The sequence below is a fragment of the Odontomachus brunneus genome, unplaced genomic scaffold (genome assembly GCF_010583005.1).
Source record: "Odontomachus brunneus isolate Ranch 3 - 2012 unplaced genomic scaffold, Obru_v1 Obru_scaffold_053, whole genome shotgun sequence".
Classification (NCBI taxonomy): domain Eukaryota; kingdom Metazoa; phylum Arthropoda; class Insecta; order Hymenoptera; family Formicidae; genus Odontomachus; species Odontomachus brunneus.
The window spans coordinates 1,158,399-1,183,501 of record NW_022639503.1 but is presented as its reverse complement, the minus strand read 5'-3'; the positions used below and the strand labels follow the sequence as shown (position 1 = coordinate 1,183,501).

The 25,103-nt window shown below is 43.9% G+C and overlaps 1 protein-coding gene and 1 long non-coding RNA gene across 4 annotated transcripts in view; one reads left to right on the top strand and one right to left on the bottom strand.

Moving 5' to 3' along the window:
• The window catches only part of LOC116845601, a 77,077-nt gene extending 68,579 nt beyond the window's left edge, over positions 1-8,498 (top strand). The window contains exon 3 of the long non-coding RNA XR_004378272.1: positions 5,508-8,498. This is a non-coding gene — a long non-coding RNA (uncharacterized LOC116845601). The remainder of the gene's footprint in view (positions 1-5,507) is intronic.
• Positions 1-25,103, bottom strand: part of LOC116845596 (cytoplasmic polyadenylation element-binding protein 2) — a 202,511-nt gene that overhangs the window by 55,496 nt on the left and 121,912 nt on the right. For all 3 annotated transcript variants that reach the window (XM_032818455.1, XM_032818453.1, XM_032818456.1), the window contains one exon: positions 21,536-21,586. In XM_032818455.1, the coding sequence (XP_032674346.1) occupies positions 21,536-21,586 (51 nt within the window). The remainder of the gene's footprint in view (positions 1-21,535; positions 21,587-25,103) is intronic.

Genomic DNA, 25,103 nt, shown 5'->3' with positions numbered 1-25,103 from the left:
CGCCGGTCCTTAGGAATCTCTCTGCCGTCCCTTGCTTCCTCACGGCCCGCCCTTTCTGTCGGAAACCTGTCGCCCTCCTCGCAAAATACTGTTCGTGCTTGCTGGTGCAGCAAATTAAAAATGCGCACCGATCGAGGAGACACCGAGACTATCTCTCACTTGGACGACAAGTCTCGCGAAATCCGTGTCCCGAGCGCTTCTCACCAAGTATTAAAATCGTCGCACGTCCCGGTCGAAATTACGTTTCCTGCCGAATTCGATTCTTGCGAAGTTTTCGAAGATGCACTGACAGAAAAATTCAAGCGTTAATGAACGAATATTCTGTTACATCCGACTGGTTCTGAGGCCATCCGATCGAGTTTGCGATCAAAAGTAGGAGAGAGTTGCCGAAATTGCGTACCGGTCTTCTGAATACCTCATCAATTTCTTTATTATTATTGAATATAAACGACACTCAGAGGTAAATCTTGAGAAATAAATGAACAATAAGAAATATAAAAAAAAAATTTTCAGATTATATCTTATTTTGTGCGTGCTACAAACATTTAAGAAAATCAGACATGATTGATACGGTTTAGGCGTATGTTTGAGATACACTACGAAATTCCGGCAATTCTCCCTTCTATATCTGCTTATTAAATTTGAATCGAATCATGAACTTTTCTCTCGGTGCACGAATCACGCGAGCAGTTTATTGTTCTCCACGAAAAGCGGGACACGCGGCTAGCAATAATGAGATTGACAGTTTATCTCACCTTAATTACCAACTTATACGCAAATTTCTCTACATTTCTTCTCGGCGCTACCTTGCAAAACATTAACCCCGATTTATCACGACCACCCCTCGAGAAATGTCGGAACGGATCGGCGGGACGATCTCTTCCGCATACGCGGCGTCGGGCTCGCAACCACGAATGACAATGCGCGTAATTACACGCTCGCACGAGGAGGAATGACTCCGACAATCCCCGACGAGATGATAATGCGATTCGGTGCGGCGGTCCGCACATTCGAACGCAAGTCGGCTCTGTCGCGGTCATAAAGCGGTTCCCACGACGAAGCTCGATTTTTCGCATGGCCCGCTAATTGCCTGTCCGCCGTGTGATTTACAAACAGCAGTAAACGCGGGCCCGCTTGACAGACCGACGGCCGACAAGACGAGAGTCCGCGCGCGCGGATTATCGAGGATAATCTTGAGGAGGACCCGCTCGCGCGCAACATTGCCACCGAGCCGACGAAAAATGCACCCCTCAACCCTTCCTCGCGGACGAGACGATCCCGGAGCAGCACTTTCCCACTGCGTGCGTTCCTAACGCGACCGCGAGTGAATACAATTTTCGTTGACGTCACTTTCGTGCGTGTCACTTTCACGCGCGCGATACGCGTCGATGTGATGACGATGGAAATCGGCAGAGATCGCGTGCTCGAGGTCGAGTAGCACTTTATTGGATCGAGTAGATATCCGTCTCTTTCCTCTCCTTGAATTAATTTTTAATAAATCTCTTTTACGAATTTAATGGTGACTCAACGATAATGCTGAAATATAGCTCTTTATTTGCGAGAAAATTTGCCAGAAAATTCTGCGAGAATCAGTTCAATTAATTTCAGCCGCATGATTAATATTTCGCGTACAATCATATTTTTGGGGACATACAGTACAATCTGGATCTTTGAACAGCTCAGACAACTTTGAGCTACTTTATCGAAATTATATTTCTGGACAGATTTTTTCCCAGAGATGTAAAAAAACCTTAACTATAACACAAGTACGATGGAATCAAGATTTGCAAACGGATGTGCGCAATTCTCACATTTTCCCGAATTCTTTACGAGAATTGATGAGTGATCAAGTATTCGCCCGGGTTGGGCGAACATTGCGCGCGACAGTTGGGAAAGTCGAGGATACTCCGGAAAACGCGGAAGACCCCGAGAGTGCGTCCACTTGTCCGAAGTCCACGACGACGTTCCTTTTCACGGCTCATCTGTCGGCTCGAATGGGAACGCCTACGTGTGCCGTGTCGTGTGTAGGAAAGAAAGGGAATCCACGGCGCGCGCGTTGCACTCTTGACCTTTCGAAAGTCTTGTGCAACCGAAACCGCGGGGCGTCGCGTGCGGTCTTCTCGTGCTGCAGCAGCCGCCGCCGCGTTGTTACCGCTCCGAGAAGCAGAAAGGGAGAAAGGGGGAGGGCGGGGCGCGACATTTCAGCGATACTCTCCGAGGGTTACGAGCGCAAACGAACATATATCCGTTCACCCTCGCGGCATCCGAGAGACGCTCCTCCTCGGGTCGAGCGAATCTCCGCCGCTCCTTCGCTCATGACACAAAGGCCGAAGAAAGTCGAAGACCTCGAGGAGGCCGCGTTCCCTTCGCTCGGAGGGGAATCGCCGTTCTGTCCCGCTGACGGAAGCGGCGGAGACGAGGTCGCCACCAAGTCCGAAGGGGCAGCGGAGAAAGACGCGGCGGCTCTCGCCGCTGAACGCATGATTAATCGATCAATTGAAATCGGATTGATTCGCTCGTACAGCTGGTGCGCGCACACGATCGCGCTCCCTTCTCAACGAGGCCCGCAAGGTCGTGGCTCCGTTGTCGCTTTCTCACTTAGTTCGCAGAAGCAGAGGAGTAATTGTCTGTCGTTAACACGACACGCTTGGAATATTTGACAGTAATGATCCACGATACGTTAACGCCGTGTCATGGCCATGATTCCAGATATATCGAGGGAAATGTGTTTTCCAAGCGCGCGAAATATCTTAGATAAGATAAGAGCAGGTTTACTACATACCACCGCCACGACTTTCTCCGATTCTTTCACAAATCGTACACTCCCGCGAACGAGGAGCACGTTAGTCATAATGATTTTTTTCTTTCTCTCTCTCTCTCTCTCTCTCTATTCGCAATGCACATCGAGCGCGAAAGTGGTCGTCGTCCGTCTTGATATCGAACGCGTTCTGCCACTTGTCAATTTGTAGATCTTGAAAACTGGTCCCCCTTTACCGGTCTTCTTTTCGTTCTCTGACTTGGTCCTTCTTCAGCCTTCTCCCCCATGTCTTCCTCTTCCTTCTCGCTAATCGAGAAAGTTGTACCTAACCAAAGTGGAATGATAGCCGTTGCAAAACACCGGCTACTTTCGTGGCACGAAAGTGTTCCTCGTTATCGCATTCGTATACCCAAACGGGTATCGAGATCCAATTATCTCCCCTGCACATAATAATAAAAAAGAGAGCAGGAATAATTAAAAAGTACAGGAAAATAGAAAGACAGTAAAGCAAAATAGAAAGGCAGAAGCCAATCAGAACTCGCGTTGATGGTCAAATGATAGTCGATAGTTTTTTCCATGCTACCAGCGCGAGTTCCGATCGGCTTCTGTCTATTTGTTTCCTGCCAAAGTGTGGATTCTCTCTAAGAGAGAATTTACATCTTGGAAGAAGAGTGGAAAATAGAAAGGCAGAAGCCAATCAGAACTCGCGTTGATGGTCAAGTGGTAGTCGACAGTTTTTGCCTTCCTACCAGCGTGAGTTTCGATCGACTTCTGCACTTTTGTTTTCTGTGCTTTTCTGCTAAGATATAGATCCCCTCTAAGATTCTTCGAATGTTCTTCTTATTCTCCACGATATCTTTCCTCGTGGTCTTAGCTGCTTTAGGTTCTGCTGGTCGGTTTATCGCGCAGCGGAACAAAGAGGGAAGCTTCCTCGTAAGATGCGTAACCTCGGGCGAACGTCAAACATCAAATACTTCCACGAAGCATGCTGTTTGTGCATCAGCCGCGGATTGTGTCATAAGAGAACTCCATTATCCCTGCGATTGCAAATATCGCGGTCGCGCGGACGATTCGAGCGCTGGTGTACCGTTACCGCGCATTTCATCCGAACCGATCGAATGACCAGCGTCCAGCTCGCTCTTCTACCATCCTTCGACGTTAGATCGAACGGATAAAGGTAACGACGGCGACACGAGGAGGGGACAGGGAAAGGGAGAGAGCGCGACGGTAGTCGCGCACACCTCGCAACGTCTAATTATCCGTCTGTAAACCTGTTAAATGGAAAGGACGTCTTGAGCGAGAAGTTACGCCGGTTTCGCGCCGCGCGAAAAGGATTTGAGTCGAGAACTTGATCCTAATCCGATATCCAATCCACCTGGCGCATTTAGCTGCGCATGACATCGATCGTCGGTGTTCATCGCGTACGGAGAACCTTTTTCCCGCTTTACGCCGTTAGAGTGTCGATACGTTGCGTTGGAGCGCGCCATTTTTTATTACAAACGTCGATGCGCACGCGAAACCGGCGCGATTACACCGGTTAAGTGTAATTTTTTTTCAAGTTACGACTACTGCGGGAGGAGGAAAAAAAGAAGAGATGAAAAACCAAGTAAGAACGCGTCTCACGCGAATCGCTTTCGTCGTCACGAATCGCCACGTCGAAATTTTCAGCTTGCTGAAATTCAACCTTTTACTCCTCGATCGCGTTCGAGTCGCAACCTTGTGCACGAGATCTCTTTCGCGCTCGCGACGTTGCTCGAGCCGTCAAAGCGAGCAGCACACGAGGAGAATTCGTAGAGGCCCCTCTTGACACGAAAACGTGTGAGCCGTCTCGTAAGTGTTATATCAAGGTCGATGGTGCCGTGTCGAGGAATTCTTCGGCGTATCTGAGGAGAGCGAGAGGGACCGAGACGATCCAAAGTATCTATACGCGTTTATCTCGAGAGACCCTCAAATAAGGTCCTCGTGGATAGATTACGGGGGATATGCGTGAACCTGTACAGGACAAATATTTCGTCTTTATCTGTGCACTGACCTTTTACGCTCGACTCTGAGATTTAGCACGGCAGATTTGGCGAATCTGACCTTTTAATATCCGCATAGCTGTGTACAGTTTACTTTGGTGATCTTGCTCATTATTTTTTGCATTCCCCCGGATACGAATATTCAGTAGTTCACTAACTTTCGTAAAGAGTCCGAGAAAATTTCGAAATAGCGCAAATCTGTTTGCAGATTTTGATTCCGTTGCGCTGCTATCTTATAGCCGAGACCCGAGTTTAAATTTTGGCTCTATATTAAATCTTGAATTCTACAACACAATAAGAGTAACTTAGCAATTTAAGTTTAATTCTAATGATGATGATTTACTCCTACTTTGTCTCTGATGATGTCCGAAATTTCCCTTTTCACTTTTTTTAGGTTAAAATAAGTATTGAATGGAATACTGAAACTCGTGTAGGCTAAATAGAATTAAAAGAATGTAGGATGTAGGTTTCAGAGTATTAAAATAGTTGAATGGAATAGTAAGGTTGAAAGTAGGATCAAAATTTCGACTCGGGAAGACTTCTCTATATTAAAAAAAAGAATATGACCAAAAATACCGATTATCAACAAAGTCATAGTAATTCAAAATTTCCCAGGCCTAACAGATCCAGGTTGTATTGTATATCTAGAAAAATATAATTGTACACGGAGGATTAAAGACGTTATCTCTCGATAAGGACACGATAAAGACGTTATCTCTCTTTTGTAGGACACATCGGAATGCCTAAAAGATTGAAACGACTCACCAGAAGGAGCCGAACCCGACGAGGATCTTTATCCTCGCGAGACCACACACGTGCTCCAGGCACATACATTGCGGCAGACACGTCGCTGACGTGCCTATTCTTATACGGTAAAAGTAGTTCACGATGTAGATTGTGCCACGTGATCGGCGACACGAATAGGACGCGCAGTAATTGCCTTTAATTGCGTCGCGGTACGATAAAGCCGGGTTATTATCGTCGATTTTAATTGGCCGAAGGATCGCTTTTGCCGTCCTTCGAGAAGCGGGTTAATCGCGTCTCCTAGAGAGATAGAGAGAAAGAGAGAGCGAGAGTAGAGAAGAGAAAAGGGCTCACAGTTATAATTTGATTTCCTTTCCGGTTGAGACTGGCTCTATTAAGGATGCCTCACGCAGAGAGGTATTCGATCGATTATTCCACTGCGTTTAAATCGCGCACCGATAATTATTATTAGTCGTATCGTGTATATACGAGACGGTCGACAGGAAATTCTCGTTAATCTCAAACGAGAGACTCGCGCGAGACTCGCCGTCCTATTGAAATTGATTTCGCACTTGAGAAGAGATTAGATTTGATACTTATTCGCGTGCAATCTTGAACAAATACTTCTCTAAGATGTCTTTCCACATCTCTTTGCCACATCACCGACGTGATTATCTGTCTCTATCTTTCGCATCGCCGGTGCAATTATTACATCTGTATGAGCGCGGATCCGTTGTTCCAGAGGGAAGCGTCAGTCGCGAATCTGAGATCAATTAATTCGTGTTATACTTAGCAATTTCCGCTAGCCGGTAAGATCGTGCTCGAGCCGGTCGACGAGTCTTCTGCCGAGTTAGGCACGCATGACGTACGGCATTCACGTTTCGTCTATCAAAGCTAAATCCGGAACAGTTGATCTTACGAGTGCCACGTCGAGTCTCCACTACGCGCGCTAACTCCGCTCTGCAACTACCAATACTACTACACCATTACGATCATTACTCGGCCGCAATAACCGCGGCACGAAATACCGTGGAAATTCGTGACGTTATTCACGCGATGCGCCATGGCGTTAACGTTTTCGGAACTCGATCTCTCGAGCTGCCGGCTAACACTTACTCGAGTCGCGCGCGTGCTCGCGAGTTTCGCTTCGACAGGTAATTACGATTTGACGTTTGGATTGCAATTTCGATGTAACAGACACGCGCAATTTAGAGAGAGAGAAATTCGACACGGCACGAGAATGAATCTTAGGTATACACAGAAAGAAAAGAATACATATCGCGTTTAAGTAAATGTTTCTCGATTCAAATATTTCATAAGTTTCTCTTCTTATCTCCGCAAATTTATCATCAATTCTCATTATCGTCACATTTATTCAAAATACATTCTGAATCCTAGTAAATTTAGCATTCAATCGAGCATGTTCAATTGAAGGAAAAATTTTATTTGCTTGCTCTGCACAGAGTCAAACTAACTTTTATTTTGACAAAGTTTTCTGATATTCCCGTAAAGAGAACAAATTCTTCTTTTGAGCGTATGGTAATGAGTTTTCCTTAAATTTGTGATGAGTGTATTGAGAAAAATATTTGAAAATTTATTTATTTCGTAGAAATAAATTTTGTTTCTAAGAAATAAAATAGACTATATCTCACAAATAAATGTTCAAGTATTTTTTTTCTAAGTGTATACTTGAAGACTATAGTCAAGAAAATATTCTCTTTTGAAGACAACCTTTGCTTGAAAGATGGAAGATGAACTAAGTAATCGCTTTTCTTAGCAATGAAATCTTTTCCCGCATGTAGAGAATAAAACACATGATACACGTGAGCGCGAAGGAGGATATTAAGCGCGCCGGGAAATATTTCGCCGCGGCAAAGCGTGAAATGAGATAGATAGAAATTTAATGAATTTTTTTCGTCAAATTTTTTCCAACGGGAAAAACCGATCGCGACGATAAAAGTGCACGTCATCGATAGGCGGACGGCGTAACAAGGCAACGCACGGGTGCGCGAATGAATCATTGGTTGCGGCAGTATCTCTATACTTCTCCTTTGCTTCCTTCTTTTTTCACGAGCCGCCCGTTCAGTGCTGAATTCAAGACAAATAGATAGCCACCTAATTGTGCAAGGAAATGACAGCGGATTGCGCGAGAAACCGCGCCAAGGATGCGCGGCGCGAATGTGGGACAAGGGAAACCTCGTACCTTGACTTCGCGAGCAACGGTTGCACAACGGCGGATCACAATTTGTGATCGAAGTGGTAAAGTCACCGCGCTGCGGCTCCCCGCGGGTGTCTGGCGACACTAATAAGCATGAAATTCGCCACTCGGAAGTACTCGCCTTAAACTGTCCACTCGACGGCGCTGTTTACAACGTATCAGGCATCTGCTGGATACTCGTGCCGAGTGTGTACTGACGAGCATGTTCTCGATGACGGGGCCCAACGCGCGACGGCGTTTTATCGTTATTACGGCTGGCCGGCCGAGTGACCGATCCACGAGCGCAAATAACGCGGATATGATCAAATCCGCGAGCGCAAATAACAGGGACGCGCGCACTGGTGCCTAATTTGTGTGCGCAAATTGATCGCGGGGGACAGTAACATCCGGCCAGCTAAATGCAGAGTGGACGCGCGAGCGATGTGTGCTCGCATTGAGCGAATAAAACGTTTGCTATTTGTAACTATAATCACATAAAGAAATGATTACTATAAATTATGATTAAGAGAAAACCATTCTTTCCTATTAAGTTCTGCTGTACACTGAGAAGAATTATCAGATAAAAAATTAACAAACGGAGATTTCCGGTTTGTTTGCTGCATAAAGCTGAGCCAATCTTTTCTTGCATGCAAAAAAAATTTCAGTTGGTGCAATCAAATAGGAACCAACTGAAAATTAGGTGATCAGAAGCTACACCTCTGTTATGAAAACTAATATTTCGCAACCGAAAATATTCTGAACATTCGACGATATTAGAACTCGGTTGAGAACAATTGACTATACAGAAGCCTCGTAAAGGAATTTTTCTGTTCCTACAGCCGGGTTTTCGTCTGATCCCTGAGCAACCGAAAATTCGGTTGCACCAACAAAATTGTTTTTTTCCGTGTGAACAAAGTTTTATGATATTCTCGTAAAGAGAATGAATTCTTCCTTTGAGTACATGTGATAATGAGAGTTTTCCTCAAATTCGTGATGACAGTACATTTGAAGACTATCATAAAGAGAATATTCCTTGTTGAAGATGATCATTACTTCAAAGAAGGTAAATTGAATAATCGCTTTTCTTAGCAAAGTGGAATAATATTTTACCCTGTGTACGGTTGGAACCCGAAGTAACTCTATAATTTTAGTTAGACCAAGCATACTTTTTCTGTCGGTGCGACGGGAAACGTGATTGGCGATCGACGTCGATAGGCGAGGAAACTCCCGATCTAATTAAACATACAGGCACCTCGAGTCAATTACCTGTGCATCGTAGCCGTACGTGGTGCACAGGTCGGAGGTGCACTTCGCCGTGCGTTACGCGAAGTAACGAAGTATCGCGTCCTCATACTTCGGCCTCATCTCGGGCCCAATCGCGCCGGCAAAGTACTATAATTTACCATCGCGATTTAGACTCTCATTACTCTACTCGGAATAATGAAGTGTTGCTCGCGCATCCACCTCCGGCGGTAGCTCGGCGTTCTCTGCCATATTAGAGCGCGAGGAGAAGAACTTGCCGACGTTTTCGTCGAGAGTAGAAATCGAGCGCGGCGAGTCGAGTGCACCTCCCGAGTTCTTCGAGCTTTGGTTTTGTATCGCGCGAGACCATCGAGCGCGATCACGATCGTAAATGTCGTGACATTTGGTGTCACGCGAGGGGGCAATATTAAGATGACGTGTACGACGAGACGACGACAACGTCATAGTAGTAGTAATAGTAGTAGTAGTAGTAGTAGTAGTAGTAGTAGTAGTAGTGTAGTAGTAGTAGTAGTAATAGTAGTAGTAGTAGTAGTAGTAATAGTATTAGTAGTAGTAGTCGTCGTCGTCGTCGCGATCGCGAATCTCGAATTATGCGAGATTTTCCGTCGAGTTAACCGACACGGGAGAAACATAACGCGCGGCTGCTTCTCAAATCACAAGCCTCCACGCTGGTACTGCGCATTGTTGCAATAAACTCGTTGCGACGCGATACGCGACGCGAACATAGGTGTGAGCACGGACAAACACGATCTTTTCAAAACGAACGACTCGCATAGCTTACTTATTTACGTTGCGCCCCGTCGTCACACACACACACACACACACACACACATACACACACATATGCACGCACGGAACACATATTTCCCCGAAATGTTCGTTAAAGCGTTCTTATTGACTGACTGATTATCATTGATACAGATTGGACGTCATTATGAGGCCGGCTAAGAAACCCCGAAGCGAAATTTTAATTCTACGTTAACTCTGCAAGTTTTTCGTCGAACTTAAATATGTAAGTTGAACAATGTTATGTACGGAGAGAATATTTTTTAATAGCATATTTCAGGTCTTGAGATGTATGAGCAGCATGTGTGAAATGAAAGGATAATCAATTACTGCAGAATGCCAATCTATTCCTCGATTACAAAATTCTACTAAGTAATTTTTACCATAAAATTTTCTCTGCGTACAAGCTATTGTCTTATTTGAACGATGCAAACTACTACTTACTGCCATTTTCTCCATATTGAATCTTGAAAGGACTCATTTCTGAATTGTTTAATATTTGTGATTATCTTAGTATTTTTCCCTCATTTAATTTAACTTTAATTCTTAATTCCACTGAGCTAGGTATAAATTGGATCGAAGTAGGTCACAGTCGCTTGTGTAATGTCTCCCCAGTTCGGCAGAATTTGTCGTACGAACATGGGACAAAAATTCGACCGGAATAACGCGAGGATATTCAAGCAATTGAGGATCCAGAGCTTGTCGCTGTTCCTGCACTATTCTCCAGGAACGAGGTATCCTCGACGCGCTATAAAATAAAGAAGAAAATACGAGGAACGCGTCCAGACGGACAGATATGAAAATATATTCCGATAAGAGCGCATAAGGGCTGTCCAAAATGAAAGCAGTAGCTATCCGATCTGGATAGACGCGAGTCGGAGCATTTCTACTTTCTCGTCACACACATCCCCGGGACTCTTTATTACTCATGCGACGCGGTGATACGGCGGCGTCTTCTCGGTCGAGACTCCCAAAGTTCCCCGCCACGTGGCGGGATTCATATCGTAAGACCTGCATATATCTGGCGGGTATATAGATGCAGTCATCTGTTGCGAGGAGAGGGACGCGAAGGGCAGGCAGGGAAAAGAGAGAGCATTCCGCCTGGCTAGTAGAGATTAAAGTAACGGAGCCACCGCAACCCCCTATAAATATTGAACGTCGCTTGGATTTATGGTCGCGCCGACTACGCCAAGAACGAGTTATACGGGGGTGCGCGCCTAAAATCGTGCAGAAGGAGCCACCCCAGAGACCCGTGCTCTTCCTCCCTTTCTCTCTCTCTCTCTCTCTCTCTCTCTCTCTCTCTCTCTCTCTCTTTCCGTCGCGGTCGCGGGAGAGAACCCTTCGCCGTCCAAAAGGCCGGCTAATTAATGTATTGTTTCGCCGGCTGCGGTCCGCGTTCGCCGGAATCTGCATTCGCTGAATATGCAATGTCCACGATGGGTCTGAGCTCGCTCGTGCTCCATGCATATCTATCGGCTCTTCCCCCTCTCTCTTTTCCCGTTCGCATGAGTGAAAAAAGCCACAGCCAAGCGGATATGAGGAGATAAGGGAGAAGAGGGCAATCGCGCGATTAAGGGGGAACCCCGTCGATTTTCGGAGCGCGAAAACATTGGACGGGTTCGCGATCTAAAGAATGCGTCCTTTTTTATCCCGCAGCTGTACTCATGTGAGTATAGGTAGAAATATCGAGATAAAAATTTTTGTTTTTTTTGTAACTGTAATCACATAGAACAATAATTGCTAGAAATTATAGTAAAAAAGCATTTTTCTAAATTAAATTCTACTACAATATTAGTGATGATTATATCTTAAAATAAGTGTCTTAAAATGGTAGTAAAATTACTGCTATTCTCGTGTTAGAACAACTATAGAATGTGGTTGCCGGAAATAGCTATATTTTTAGTTAGATCGACTATTTTTCTCTTAGTGTACGTTTCGTTGTTCGAGTTCAATGTTCTCTCCGAACATCCGGAGGAGGAAGAGGCACGACGAAGAGACTGAGATGTAAACCGCGACGCAACCGCGCCGATATCGAAGATAACGGAAAGGCGGAACGGAAAGGCGTCTGCCTGGCGAAACGATATTAATTACACCGTGGCGCGTGTACAAGAATTATCGGTGAATCGATGAAACAAACGACCTGCGATAGGAATATTATGGAATTGGAAAGCCGCTAATCTCGAGCCGCTATAAATATTCCGCATCGACTTCATCCGCTTCCCTCTTCGAATAACGAGCGCGAAGATAATGACCGCAATATTCCACGTGTGCGCGGCCCTCTCGCGCCTCTCTGATGAATCTGCGAGATAATAAAAAGAAACTTCGTGTCTCATAACGGATGAAGTGTCTTCGCCGTGCGCGTTACGAACACTTCGTTATCATCCGATGATATCCGCGAACCTCTACCTCTCTCTTTCTCTCTCTCTCTCTCTGCCGCCTGTTCTTCGTCTTCGTATCCTCCTCCACCTTCTCCCCCGTTCTTTAGAACGAGCTTCATGCCTGCCGCGAACACGTAGGCGTGATCTCGCCGGTCGCGCAATGTGATTTACGAGTTCACGCCTTGGCAAAGGTCAAAGGCTCGGCCGGATCGTTAGCGAGACCGCGCTACCTCGTTCGCGCCGATTTTCGTGCTGCACGGCGATCGGAGGAGCGAACGCGTAACATTCCGACGTTGGTTATGCAGTCCTCGCGAAAACGGCCGAGCAAAGAACCTGAGAACCCGCCGCCACCTCCGTTGACTCGGCGAGTCGTAAAAGTCCCACGACGGGTCCCGTGGAAGTATACGGGTCGAACGAGTGTAATTTTTACGAGCATCCGTGTGAATTCTAATAAGACCGATCTGTCTGACGGGAACAGAAGCGAGGTAAGACGGAGAATGCAAAAAATTGAAATCAGAATCTGCGATCTTGCAGAGCGTTCGTTGTTCAAGTTTACTTGAGTCGTGTACGTAACATACAGAGAAAAATTGTAACAAAAATTACAGAGTTTTTGTCATTTTGTGGACCGTGCAGAGAATTATAATCAAAATTACTGTACATCTGTTTCAAAATGTTACTCATGTTTAATTTTTCACTACAAAATTATAGTAATTATTTAAGTGTTTTTTTTATATCGTATATCAAATAAATCGTCAAGTATATTTCTATAACAATTTGTACTACTTGATTTCAGTATAATCCATCTTCACGAAAATCGCCGTATAGAGAAAAAAATTATAATCAATTATTTTTACTACAATCTTTTCTATAGAAGAGAAGCAAAACGAATAATCTGATTACGACGACCGACGGCTGATCAGCGACTTTAATCGTCACTGACAAGTGTGAGACATACGAGCAATTTTCATTATGATCCGGCCCGCTGAAAAATCCGTCGTGCGCATCATTTGAGCGGATGATGTTTCCGTAAGAATTCGCGACGGCGATAAGGTTAATCCGCCCGCGACTACGATCGCGAACTCTTCGCGATGCACGGGGGACAGTTTCGCAAACATAAGGTCGCGACTTTTCCACCGAGGGCTCGGACTCGCGGGTCACGGCAGTTGCGCGCAATTTGTAAATAATTAATTGCGCTCGCGGGTACAGGCGAGAAACGCTGTGTGAAGGATGTATCTCGCTCGTGTTCGCTTCTCCCGAGGCACAAAAGCCCGTCCTTGCGCAATAGTAAATCCCGCGCGGTGTGTTCAGCCGAGGCAACGCTGCTGAATCCGGCCAGGAAGTTAATTACCCACGCTTACCATTGTGGGTAGTCTAACGATCATTCTTTTGAAACTCGCGTCGATTCTTCGAAAGCGCATAGGCGCTGAAGCTGCACACGCGAAGGAAGATGAATGTGAAGGTGCGAGGGGAGCGAGAGAGATCGCGGAGAGAACACGAGGCAGACAGAGATGGAGCCTCGACATCTCGCGCACCTGCGGGACTGTGAAAAATCGACGTGTTCACGCAATAATGGTGATAATAATAATAATAATAATACCGAATGAAAATAAAATATCCGGCCGTCTCTTCTTTCTTCGGTTTGCGGTTGAGTAACATCCGAATTCAACTGCAAGCGTTGCTCGCTACTTATGATGGACACGCGTTAACGTTCGCGTTTATTCCCGCGTCGAAATCTATGCCAGCGAGCGCATAAATGGGACGATTAATTTAAACGAGTGCAGTGGCGACGTCTCGACGCAGATTGAAAGTTTCCGCGTCTCGTGAAGTTTGCAAGTCGCTGTCATCGTGATTAGGAATCGTACCGGCAATCGAGTTTCGAGTATCGCGAAGTTTCGACGACGTTAATCGAATTTTCCTCTCCCTCCTGCTTCTCCTCTTCGCCTTTGCACACAGAAAAATACAAACTGTATTTAAGTAAATGTCACTTGCTTCAAATACTTCATAATTCCATATAAATGCAAATCTATCATAAGTTTATCGTAAGAGCATTAAATTTATATTACAAATACATTCTGAATCCTATAGTAACTTTAGCATTTCAATTCAATTTCAATATTTAATTAAAACAAATATTCGGTTTGCCTGCTACATAAAGTAGAACTGATCCTCGATAGTTTCACGATATTCTTGCAAAAAGCCTGTGTAATGACCTTTTCTCGAACTTGTGAGAAGTATATTTTAAGACTGTTATCAAGAAAATATTCTTTGTCGACGGTTAACGGTTACTTAAAAGGAGGAGAGCGAAGTGAACAGTCGCTTTACTTAGCTGACTGAATCGCATTTTTCTGTGTGTTTCATATAGTAACGCGTCCACAGATCGTACAGATTTCCTATCGCGACATTCTCGTCACGCAAGAAATGTCGCGACAGCTCTCGCGCGATTGCTTTCAATAATGATCGTATTATTATCATGTGCGGCCTCCTGCACTCTTCCTCCTCTTCGCTCGTCGAGAGCTTGTAAAAAAAAATTAATAAAGCGTACTTGACACACGCGAAGTTTGCCGTCGACGTGTTCTCTCTCGTTAGAATCCGACACGGATCGCGGATTACGCAACCGCTTTGCAACGGCGGAAATTCGCGCTGCACCTGCGAAACGCAACGTTGGACGTCATCAGCGAAATTCCTTTGGCTGATCGCACGCGAAGGAGGTAGATTCCGCGCGTTCCGTTTCCCTGCGTCTCATCACCGCCATTCATCGCGGTCCGAAGTGCGTTTTATCGCTTGCCCGTAACAAAACACGTCGATCCGTTTGTGCAAGGTACGCGCGCGTCGCGATAGGACGCGACTAATGTACGATAACGAGGTTTCCATCTCTCTCCCCTTTCTCTTGTTCTCCGTCCGTCTCCGTTTCCCCAGTCGCTGTTATTAAATACGAATCGCGGCTCGCGAGAGAGTTTACGATGTAATGAATTAAGCGAGTAACTCGATTTTCCTCTCGCGCGCATCGCGCCTGCGTCGCGCTTTATATTCCGCGCGAGCACACGTACGTGGAAATAACAGACTTTTCACAATAGAGCGCGTGTGTTTCGATGAACGCTAAGTGCCGCGTCACGTGGTGTGCTCGCACGCACGCTGAATGACGATGCGCAAAAAGCGCAAGACGAACATTACCGCGATGATTCTTAAGGGATACTCGAAAACTTCACCGATCCAAATTCACTGATCCAAATTCCGCAAAGTTTACGTCGTATTTCAGGTTGCACAGAATTACAAGCGTGCTTTTGCACGCTGAAAATACGTGTAATAGTGAATTGCAGCATTGCTCGATATGCGATGAAAACGATAGAAGATTTTAAAATTGACATCCCGAGTTATTGGCGTAAATAAATAAATAAATAAGGTAAATATTTACTCAATACAAAATTCCGCACACAGCTTGTACATACCGTATGCGTGTTTGTTCCGCTAATAAAAATTTGCATGGAACATTTCTGTATTTTTATAATTTAATGTAGAAGCTCAGAATATAACAAAAAGTTTGCAGAAAGATCTCTACATATATGCGTGATTATGTTTTTTGCTGGCATGACAAAACAAAGCAATACACATTTAGATAAGATCTATAACAAAACATCTATATAAAAAATACGAAAAGAACAGTATGATCGTGTTAGTGACGATCGCCTCTACATTATCGGCATTTTTCGAGCTCGTCATGCGTTTCGGCATCCCTCCAAGGCTCCTGGCCCCTCTCTTCTGACGCACTGAGAGAAAAATGTATGATATTTGGAACTATAATGGCATAGTAACAAGATTATAGTTAGGAATATAATTTTTATAGTAAATGTTACCATAATATTTGTAATATTTACAATATAAGCATAGTATAATTGACCCGTGTAAAATTTTTACCAAAAATTATAATTATTATAATTATATTATTTGATTTATAATTATATAATATATAATTATATAATTATATAATATTATATAATTATATAATTATATAATATTTATAATTATATTATAATTATATAATAATTATATTATTTGAAATAAAAAATATAGTAAGGTAGCAAATATTGAATGGTAAGAGAAATTAACTATTTTATATAGTCAATACAATTGGAATATTTGGCAAATATATGTACATGTAACTATATTCCCAAAAGGTGCTTTACCATATATATAGAGTAATAAGATGGTGACTATAAATCTGTGTTCATTCTACTATATCTTCATGTTTAGATGAACTATAAATATATGTTTGAGGCCAAAACGAACTATAAAATATAGTGAGATTATAGTTATTCCAACTATTTTTTTCTCTCAGTGCGTCATTAATCGAGAGTTTCGCGACGAAGGACCAGGAACCTTAATCGTCGTTTTTCGTACACTGAGAAGAAATATTTGAAAATTTATCTGTGAGATAAAAGTTAACGAGATGAAAGTTAATTTCCGCGAAGTAAAATTAATTTTTGTGAAATAAAGTTTATTTCTGTGAAATAGACCTTATATTCCGCAAATAAATTTCCAAGTATTTTCTTCCCGGCGTACTGCACAAGCATCGTTAACATTTACCGTACTTGCGACTTGGATCGAAACTGCGTCATTATAATTTCAGCGAGTTCGATCACGGATGAGAAACTTTTTCACGTGGGCGCGAGAAACGACCTCATCGAGTACTTGACGTCCTCATTCGTTCATTCACGAAGAATGAGCGCGACCATTGTCGCGCGCGTACGGTATCCACAAATCGTACCGGTAATCTCGGTGGCCGATCCCGACAGTATGACGTCTTCTCCATCTCAAAAACAGGACGTAACGCCAGGTGTGCGTGTCTGTTACGCGACGTCGTCGACGAGCGGGATAAAGGACACGACGCAGGAAAGCGACGGGACGGCGATTCATATAGCGTGACCAAAATAAAGAAAAGAAAAAAAAAAGGATCCGAGGAGCGTAACCGGGAAGGAGGGTCGGGCGAAGGACGCTCGGGGTCGTCGAAAAAGCGGTCGGGACTCCGTCCGACGAGCAGGGCGAATTGTGCGGGCGCGTTTTCTAGGATGGATCAATATATATGATAATGCGGTCGGTTTATACAGGTATCAGCGGCCTGACTTAACGTGCACGCGTCCGTAACTGTATTATGTATGCGCGCGGTACATAGTACGTGATCCCTCTTCCCCTCCCTCTCTCTCTTTCTCTCTCTCTCTCTTGCTCCATCTCTTTCTCTCTTGCACGTATAATGAGCACGTTACGCGCTGTAGCGCACGGATACGTCTGTACACGGCAGCGTTCGCGTAGCAGACACGTGCGCACACGTAGACACTTATCCACGTGTATTAACGTCGGCGGGGAATTAAGATAAGAGTGACACGTAGTTGTGACGGTCGGAGGTCTTGTTTGCGGGACAAGGTGGGACGAGATAGAAGGACGAGGAGGTGATAATACGCGCACCCATGAGAGAATTGGAGGAACACGCACTCGTTCCGATAATCCCGAACGATCGATCGATCTGAGAAGAGCGTGTACACAGAGATAAATGCATATAAGGGTAAATTGTGTGCAGCGTGATGTTAACAACACTGATATCTCAGGCGCGAACTTCTCGATCTCTCCTCCGCGAGGATAGACGCTCTTCTCGAACAGTTCTTTGAAATCCGCTGATATATACCGGTGTAGAGCTTGTTCTGAACCGGAGTGCTCTCCGACACGACGCTGTTATCAGATTCAGTTTCCAACTCGTCCTCGAGAGAGCTACGTTACGACGTGCGCGCAGGTGGATCGCGGATGATCGCGCGATGGACGGCGCGGAGTAGGAGCGAATAGCCGGAGCGTGAAACCGAATCCGCGCCGAAAGCGAACTCGCGAACTCGACTTCTCGCTTGCACCTTGCACTATCCGCCTAGCTGTAATTTAACGCGACGACCAAACATATTTCTAATCGACGCTGTCCGCAGCGATCTAGCCGACGTGGAGGACGTGGTACAGCGCCTCTCATCTGGTTATCCAGCCTCGGATAGCGGTAAAATCGTATGCCCGTTGAGCAAATTATACGTGACGCGCGTGCGTGTGTGCAAATGCGGGGTCATTTCGGCGCACGAAGTGCATCGAGGAGTTAATTAGCCCGTCCCATGCCGGGTGAAAAGTCTCCGACCGAGATACTGTGCGTGTGCGTGTGTGTGCGCCTGCCTGTTTTCTCCGCTTTACGTTGTTGGCGACAAGCGGTGTCCATTCGACGCAAACGATAATTAATTTCGACCTTAGGAGACAAGATTTCCCGGATATGCGCGTTGATGCACCGGTAATGAGCTGTAAAACGGATATTAACATTCTCGCGTGCTAAGTGAGTCTTCGCTAATGCAAAGCACCGACGGCTACTAATCGCGACGGATTTTTCGACGTGTACGACGTGTACTCTCTAGAATACAGTCAGCGTACTCTCGCACTGAAATGCTATACTTATGGCACGAAATTCAAGTTTCTGCGTTCGTGGCGACGGAATTTGCTGTGGCTGCCGTGCAATTTACGCGCGACGACGCACCGTCTGCAAATTGCATCAATAACGGTAACAGTCGCTACCATTAACTAATTCGTTCAGCTAGACTTTACTGCACTGCAAGTCCAAGCGTGATATTTTTAAGCGCATAAGCTTGTGATTTGGCTGAAGCTCTTTTCCCGTGTTTTTTGCGGTTTCGAATTACATTACTTGACACGTTTAAATTGTACATGTATTGATGACGCGACTTAAAACGGTAAGAAACGTGTAAAAAGAAATTTTTCTTGGCTCATTCAATCAGACACATTTTTACCGTTTCACTTTAAGAGAGTAAGACGCGCGTCTGTAAGAGTCGGGAAAAGAAGGACCTGCGGGACGAATCCTGAGACTTTGTCGACTAAAAGCCGAAGGTACCGACACACCGACACCGTTTCGCAACGGAAGCACAGATGCGTAAAGCACACAACGTCGAGAAAGATAAAAGTTCTTCTACCATCTCGTCGAAATGTATCGATATAAAACTCCCAGGTGTTTACTTTTGGAGGGATCACTCTCCCGTCGAACGCATTTTACGATCCCGCGTATATTCCGTGACGCAGGAGTCTTTATAGGTATTACCGAAGAGTCTTTATTGCGGAAATTCGCTCACGCGTGTGCCGCTTGCGGCTCGTCAATAGTTCCAAATCGATAAGGCTGAATCTCTTATGAGGCGGACATAAAAACTTCGAACTTCACCAATAAAAGAATACACACATGTCGCGTTATGATCTTTCTCCTCCGTTCGTGTCCGCGAGATTTCGCATGAATTTATGCAAGAGAGGGAGAGAGAGAGAGAGAGAAAGAGAGGCAAGGAGAGAAGGGGGAGAGAGACTAATATTTGAGGACATTCAGTAGAATGAAACTCGAAACGCCTCGACACGAACGCGGCGGAGAGAAGCGCGACGGCTACTTTTGGATTCGCGAGAGGGTTACGAAAATAAATCCGTCCTTCTCGCACTCGCGCAGCAGCGCCGCTTTCCCGGTAGGCCTTTGTGGCGTTAATGACGAACACGGAGGAGAAATTGCAGCGGAACATCTTTACGATCGAGGCACACGGTGCCACGAGGGCCGAAGATCGACGACACGAGCGGCGACACAAGCGCGAGCGCGCCGCACGTTGCGGGATTTAATTAAAGCGGCCGGTGTATTTATCGACCCTCCTTTTCTCCCGTAGGCGATACAATTCGTCGGAGAAAGAACAAATTCTCTCGTTCACCCAAGAAAATAGAATCTCATCCTTGGCGGAATCCTCTTTTCTCTGCGCCGACCTCAAGAGGAGACTCCTCTACAACCGACAAGAAAATATTTCAACGCCCAGAAAAAGAACTCTAATTGTGAGATGCTCTTTCCCGCACGATCCTTCATTCTAAACGAAAACGAAAGAATATTCTTCCGTCTCCTAATACAAAACAATAATATTGTGCTTAGAATAATTTTCATTTTTTCGATATATCTCATAACACACTTAGAATTAATTTACCTTCTGATGGGATATATTTTATATACTATCTAAATTTATTATCTTTATATTAATTTCTCTTGCAATCGAGTGTAATAATCTCTATATTACACTGAGAAAAAAGTTTCCAAAAATTAACAAATATTTATTAAATAGATACCATTAACATATTTATTTAAATCAAATATTTATTATTTGTTTTAAGTAAACAATATTCGGTTTAAATGAAAAGAATTTTTATTTAATTTTTTATTTAATAAAAATTTATTTAATAAAATATGTTAATGGTACCTATTTAATAAATAATTTGTTAATTTTTGGATATTTTTTTCTCAGTGTATGTTTCTAAAAGAAAATTTGTTTCCTGTTTATTAATAATTCTAATAATTTTCCTTTTAGTTTTAGAAGAATTCTCTTAAGGCCGTATGTAGGATTCCGCTAAAGATGAGATTACATTTCTTGTTGGCGTTCTGCGTCCCCCCTTCTTCCTCTCTGTCCCCTCTGTTAGCGGGACACGTCGACGCGATACCGCGGCGTAAAATCGAAGTAATCGTTGCTTTGCATTTTTTGTGAGATTAGTCAAGATTGCTCGATGCGACAGCCGAGGAATGGGCATCGTGCTGGTATCTTCGACACGGTAATTTCACTCCTCGCTACGAACGTTGCTCGAGTACATAAACAACGTTATTAAAATATAACGATGCTGTATTTTTAGAACGGGACTCGGCACGCGGAAAATGATCGAGAGCGAGTGTAGGAGCGAGAACGAACCTCGGCGTTTTCGTGATCGCAGGAGTGCGCGCGAGAACAGGCAGAGAAGCGGTCGGGTTAGTTTTACATAACGATTTATGGGCCGATATACTCCAATCGATTTACAAGCGCGGATCCGCACGTTCCTCGGATGCGAAGCCGCCGTTGAACTTGCTGGATCGACTCGCGAGTAAGAAACCAGCATTCGTTACGCGGCTAACCCTTCACTCGCGCTCGCGAGTCGTGAAATTTACGACAGCGGTGGCGATCGCGTTAAATCAAAAACAGGACTTTTGCCGGGACGGGAGCAAAGTACAGGTTGCGGCCTCCCAGTCCTTCTCCGGTGATTATGACGAAGAAAGAGGAAGTGAACGTTGCGGAGGAGGGCTGCGTTTCCCCGATTGCTCGCCAGGAAGGCGCATACCTCCCGCGCGTATACGGCTATTACGTAACTATAAATTTTAATTGAATCCGCTGCGCGGCCTGCTCCTCCTCTTTCTCCTCCATCCTCCCTCCGCCCTCACCTCACCCTCACGGTGTGATCTCCCGGCCGGCCGTAAACGTAACGTAACGGGATGTGTACGGCGAGGGAGTCATAAGGCAGGGAAACAGGGAGGAATTAACAACTAGTTTTCACTCACCGTGTAGCTGTGCGAGCGATTGCAGTGTGTTGGCGTTGCAGTTTATGAATCCTGAAACAGAAGCGGAGAATGGTCTCGTTGAAAAATGCTCGTCGCTTTAAACATGCCTGGTTGTCGAAAGTGGGGCAAATTCGAGGTCGCGAGGGATATCAAGGGGGCCGCGTTAACTATGTGAAACGCGTCGCTGTGCGACTCTCAAAACTCACTGAAATATGTTACAGTCGCGAGATTCGGAGGATTAACGACCCAGTCGAGATCTACTTTCCCGGGTTTCCGGCGTGACCGGTCCCTGATGTCGTCGCTCGTGCTTTTAACCCTAGATTGCCAGTGCAGTTACACTGCAAATCCAAATATGTTATTTTCTAAATGCACAAGCGTGCAATTTGGCTTTTCTTTTACACGCGTTTCTTGTCTCAAGTCGCCTCATTTAATGCGTTTGAGATGTGTAAATTATAATTTAATACGTTTAATTACACAATTAATTTAATTACAGTGTTAAATGACATGACTTAACACAGTACGAAACATGTAAAAGGAGATTTAGTCGACATAAAATACTTGAATTAACAGTATAATCGGTTATTACCAATGTGGAGTCATGTTTGACTCTCTTAATTAAGGCTCCTGGGGAGTCGCATCATCTCTTTTTAATGACGTCAGAAGCGAGAAAACGCTTGCTAAAAATTCCTGTAAAGTACGTCGAAATAAACAGATATATCCACAAAACGACATTTACGATCGATTAAGTACACCTCTAAAATACTCCGTACACTTTTCTTTTGTTCTAATAATCAACAGATAATTATAAAATAAATGTGACGTGCAATCGTCTTTTTTAACCTAATTTCCCCATTGTTTTGTCATATTAATTTTCCGATTATCTATTAATTTTTAGAATAAAAATAAAGTGTACGAAGTATTTTAGAGGTATTTAATCGATCGCAAATGTCGTTTTGTGAATATATCTGTTTATCTCGACGTATTTTGCAAGAATTTTTAGCATGTGTTTTCTCGCTTCTAACGTCATTAAAAAAAGATGGATGATGCGACTCCCCAAGAGCCTTAAAGTTTTTTTTTACATGTAATCTGCTTTAATTCTTAGGCCGTTCAAAGACTGAAAAAAGCCGAGAAAGACTAAAAAAGACTGAGAAAGACTTAGTATCAGACTCAATCAGTATCTGAAGATAAATTTAAGACAGTCTTAAATATAAAATTCGTTTACGAATACCGTTTTTACTCTTTTCTTTTTGCAAAAAGAAAATTAAGTAAGAGAGAGGAATCGTACCGATTCCTAAATCGTAACTCATTAACCGTACTTGATATCTTTAAATATTTATTAAAATACAGTCAATTAAAATACAGGTTATTAAAGTGCAGTTTGAAAATCTTTTATTTATATTTTTCATGGCTCTCTCTCTCTCTCTCTCTCACTTATTTTCTACTTAGATATCGTTCATATTCAATAATAATAAAAAGTCGATGAGATGTACCAATAGGAAGTTCCAGTAATCCTTCCCCCAATACGGATTACATTGTTTTCTTTTAACTGTTATTTTAAATATAAATCGAAGTGACTAACATTTGACCATCTTGAATTGGAAGCCAAACGACCGAGCGTTACGCAATCGGGATGCCGCAGCGTTCAATCGGCGCTTTTGTCGGATTCGCAGAAGAGAGTACTGTGTAATAATGATCGCGGGAATGAGTACGTGTATCTGCTGCACGAGTCGCGCCGTGTGAAATAATAGCGAGCGCGACCGTGAATGGGAATTCACCGAAAACTGATTAATTAATTTCTCGCGTGCGCGCAGAAATTCGCGCGGGCAGGCGGGCGCGCTCGCAAAAATAACACGCCGCGTTCAACCCGGCGCATCCAGAAATTGCTTCGTTATAAACGAAGCTGTAATTGCGTGTATCCGCATACGATACACCGCAATTAAGCCGTAAAATGACGCGAGCGCCTGAAAATCTACCGGGAATCGATTAATTAATTTCTCGTGTTATCACGCACACTCGCGCGTATCGTCAGCGTTCGGCAAAAAGCGGACTCACAATATGTATTTCCCCTCCCCCTAGATTTGACCCACCCAAATCGATTTTATAGTGTTTTGTTCTCCCAGCTATCCGAGAAATACCACACACAGTTCACTGATGTATGACAATTTCGAGAAAAGAGATCAGCGCTGAATCGAGATAAACCTCGACAAGAAGATAACAACAAGAAAATCCGCGACGATATATCGCCATGCGAAAAAAGGAAAACAGAGAAGTGATCTAAGCGTCTGCAGATAAATGATTATCACGACGTGAGATAATCAATGACGAAAATTCTACAATTATGAAGAGCTTTACATTTATGAAGAGCAAATATAGTATATTGAATTAATTATTACATTTACATTAAGTATACGATAGTACAAATTTTGTGTTGCAATTCTTTTTGTATATTTTTATGTTTCTATTTCGTCATTCTGTGTGGTAAAAATATGAGTGTAATCCGATCAATCATCAGGGACTCGACATTGTTGAGTTTCGTGATTTCATATATTTAGGCCCATATTCTGAACTCTCTCTTTTCACTGAAAACATCTCTAAAAGTAGCTTATAAAATCAGGAGACTTATGAGCCTGTAGAAAGTCTCTCTTTATGTTTCGCACACTTTTGTATGTTAGTAGAGTCGCGCTGGGAGTCTAGCGAGAGGGCGCTAGCAAGAAGCGCCGCGTTGGACGTAGCCTTTTGTTTTAAGACGAGTTCTTTTAAAGCTTTTAAGGCCACACACATTTTTCGTAACAGTAACCGTAAGACGTAACGTAAGAATTGACCAATTGCGATCGAGTATTCAAAAAAATGGCGACCTTACGATTCGACGATTCTCTACATGATTGGTCAATTCTTACGTTACGTCTTACTGTTACGAAAAATGTGTGTGACCAACTTAAGTCCGTGTCACACTATGGATTGCATATTGAGGATTGCGGACTAAAGATTAAATTTCGACGAATCAATGCACTTTGGTCTTGGCCTGCTTGGCTCCAATTGGTCAAGTTCCAATCCACAATCCTCTATCTCTAATCCGTAGTATGACACGGGCTTAAGGACTGTCCTCTCGTATACGTCATTGAGAATGGACGTTGTATAACGAACGTAATAGTCTAGAGAAAATACACGATTCTTTCTGTCTCATCTCAGTGTCCAGTGATTCTACTCTCTTAAAGTAAATCAGTGAAATATTATTGAATACAGTGAATAGACACTGATTTTATAAATATAGCACAGAAAGTGCTCAATAGCATACTTATAACTGAAATCAGTAACGATTCACATATATACTTTAAGAAAGTATTGTGTTACCCTAGTCCCGGATCGATATAATTAGAACAGAGCCATTTTCAAAGTTCCTTTTAGAGGAAACAAAAAATACGATACACCGCCGTAAAATGACGCGTGCGCCTGAAAATCTACCGGGAATCGATTAATTAATTTCTCGTGTTATCACGCACACTCGCGCGTATCGTCAGCGTTCGGCAAAAAACGGACTCACAATGTGTATTCCCTCTCCCCCCTAGAT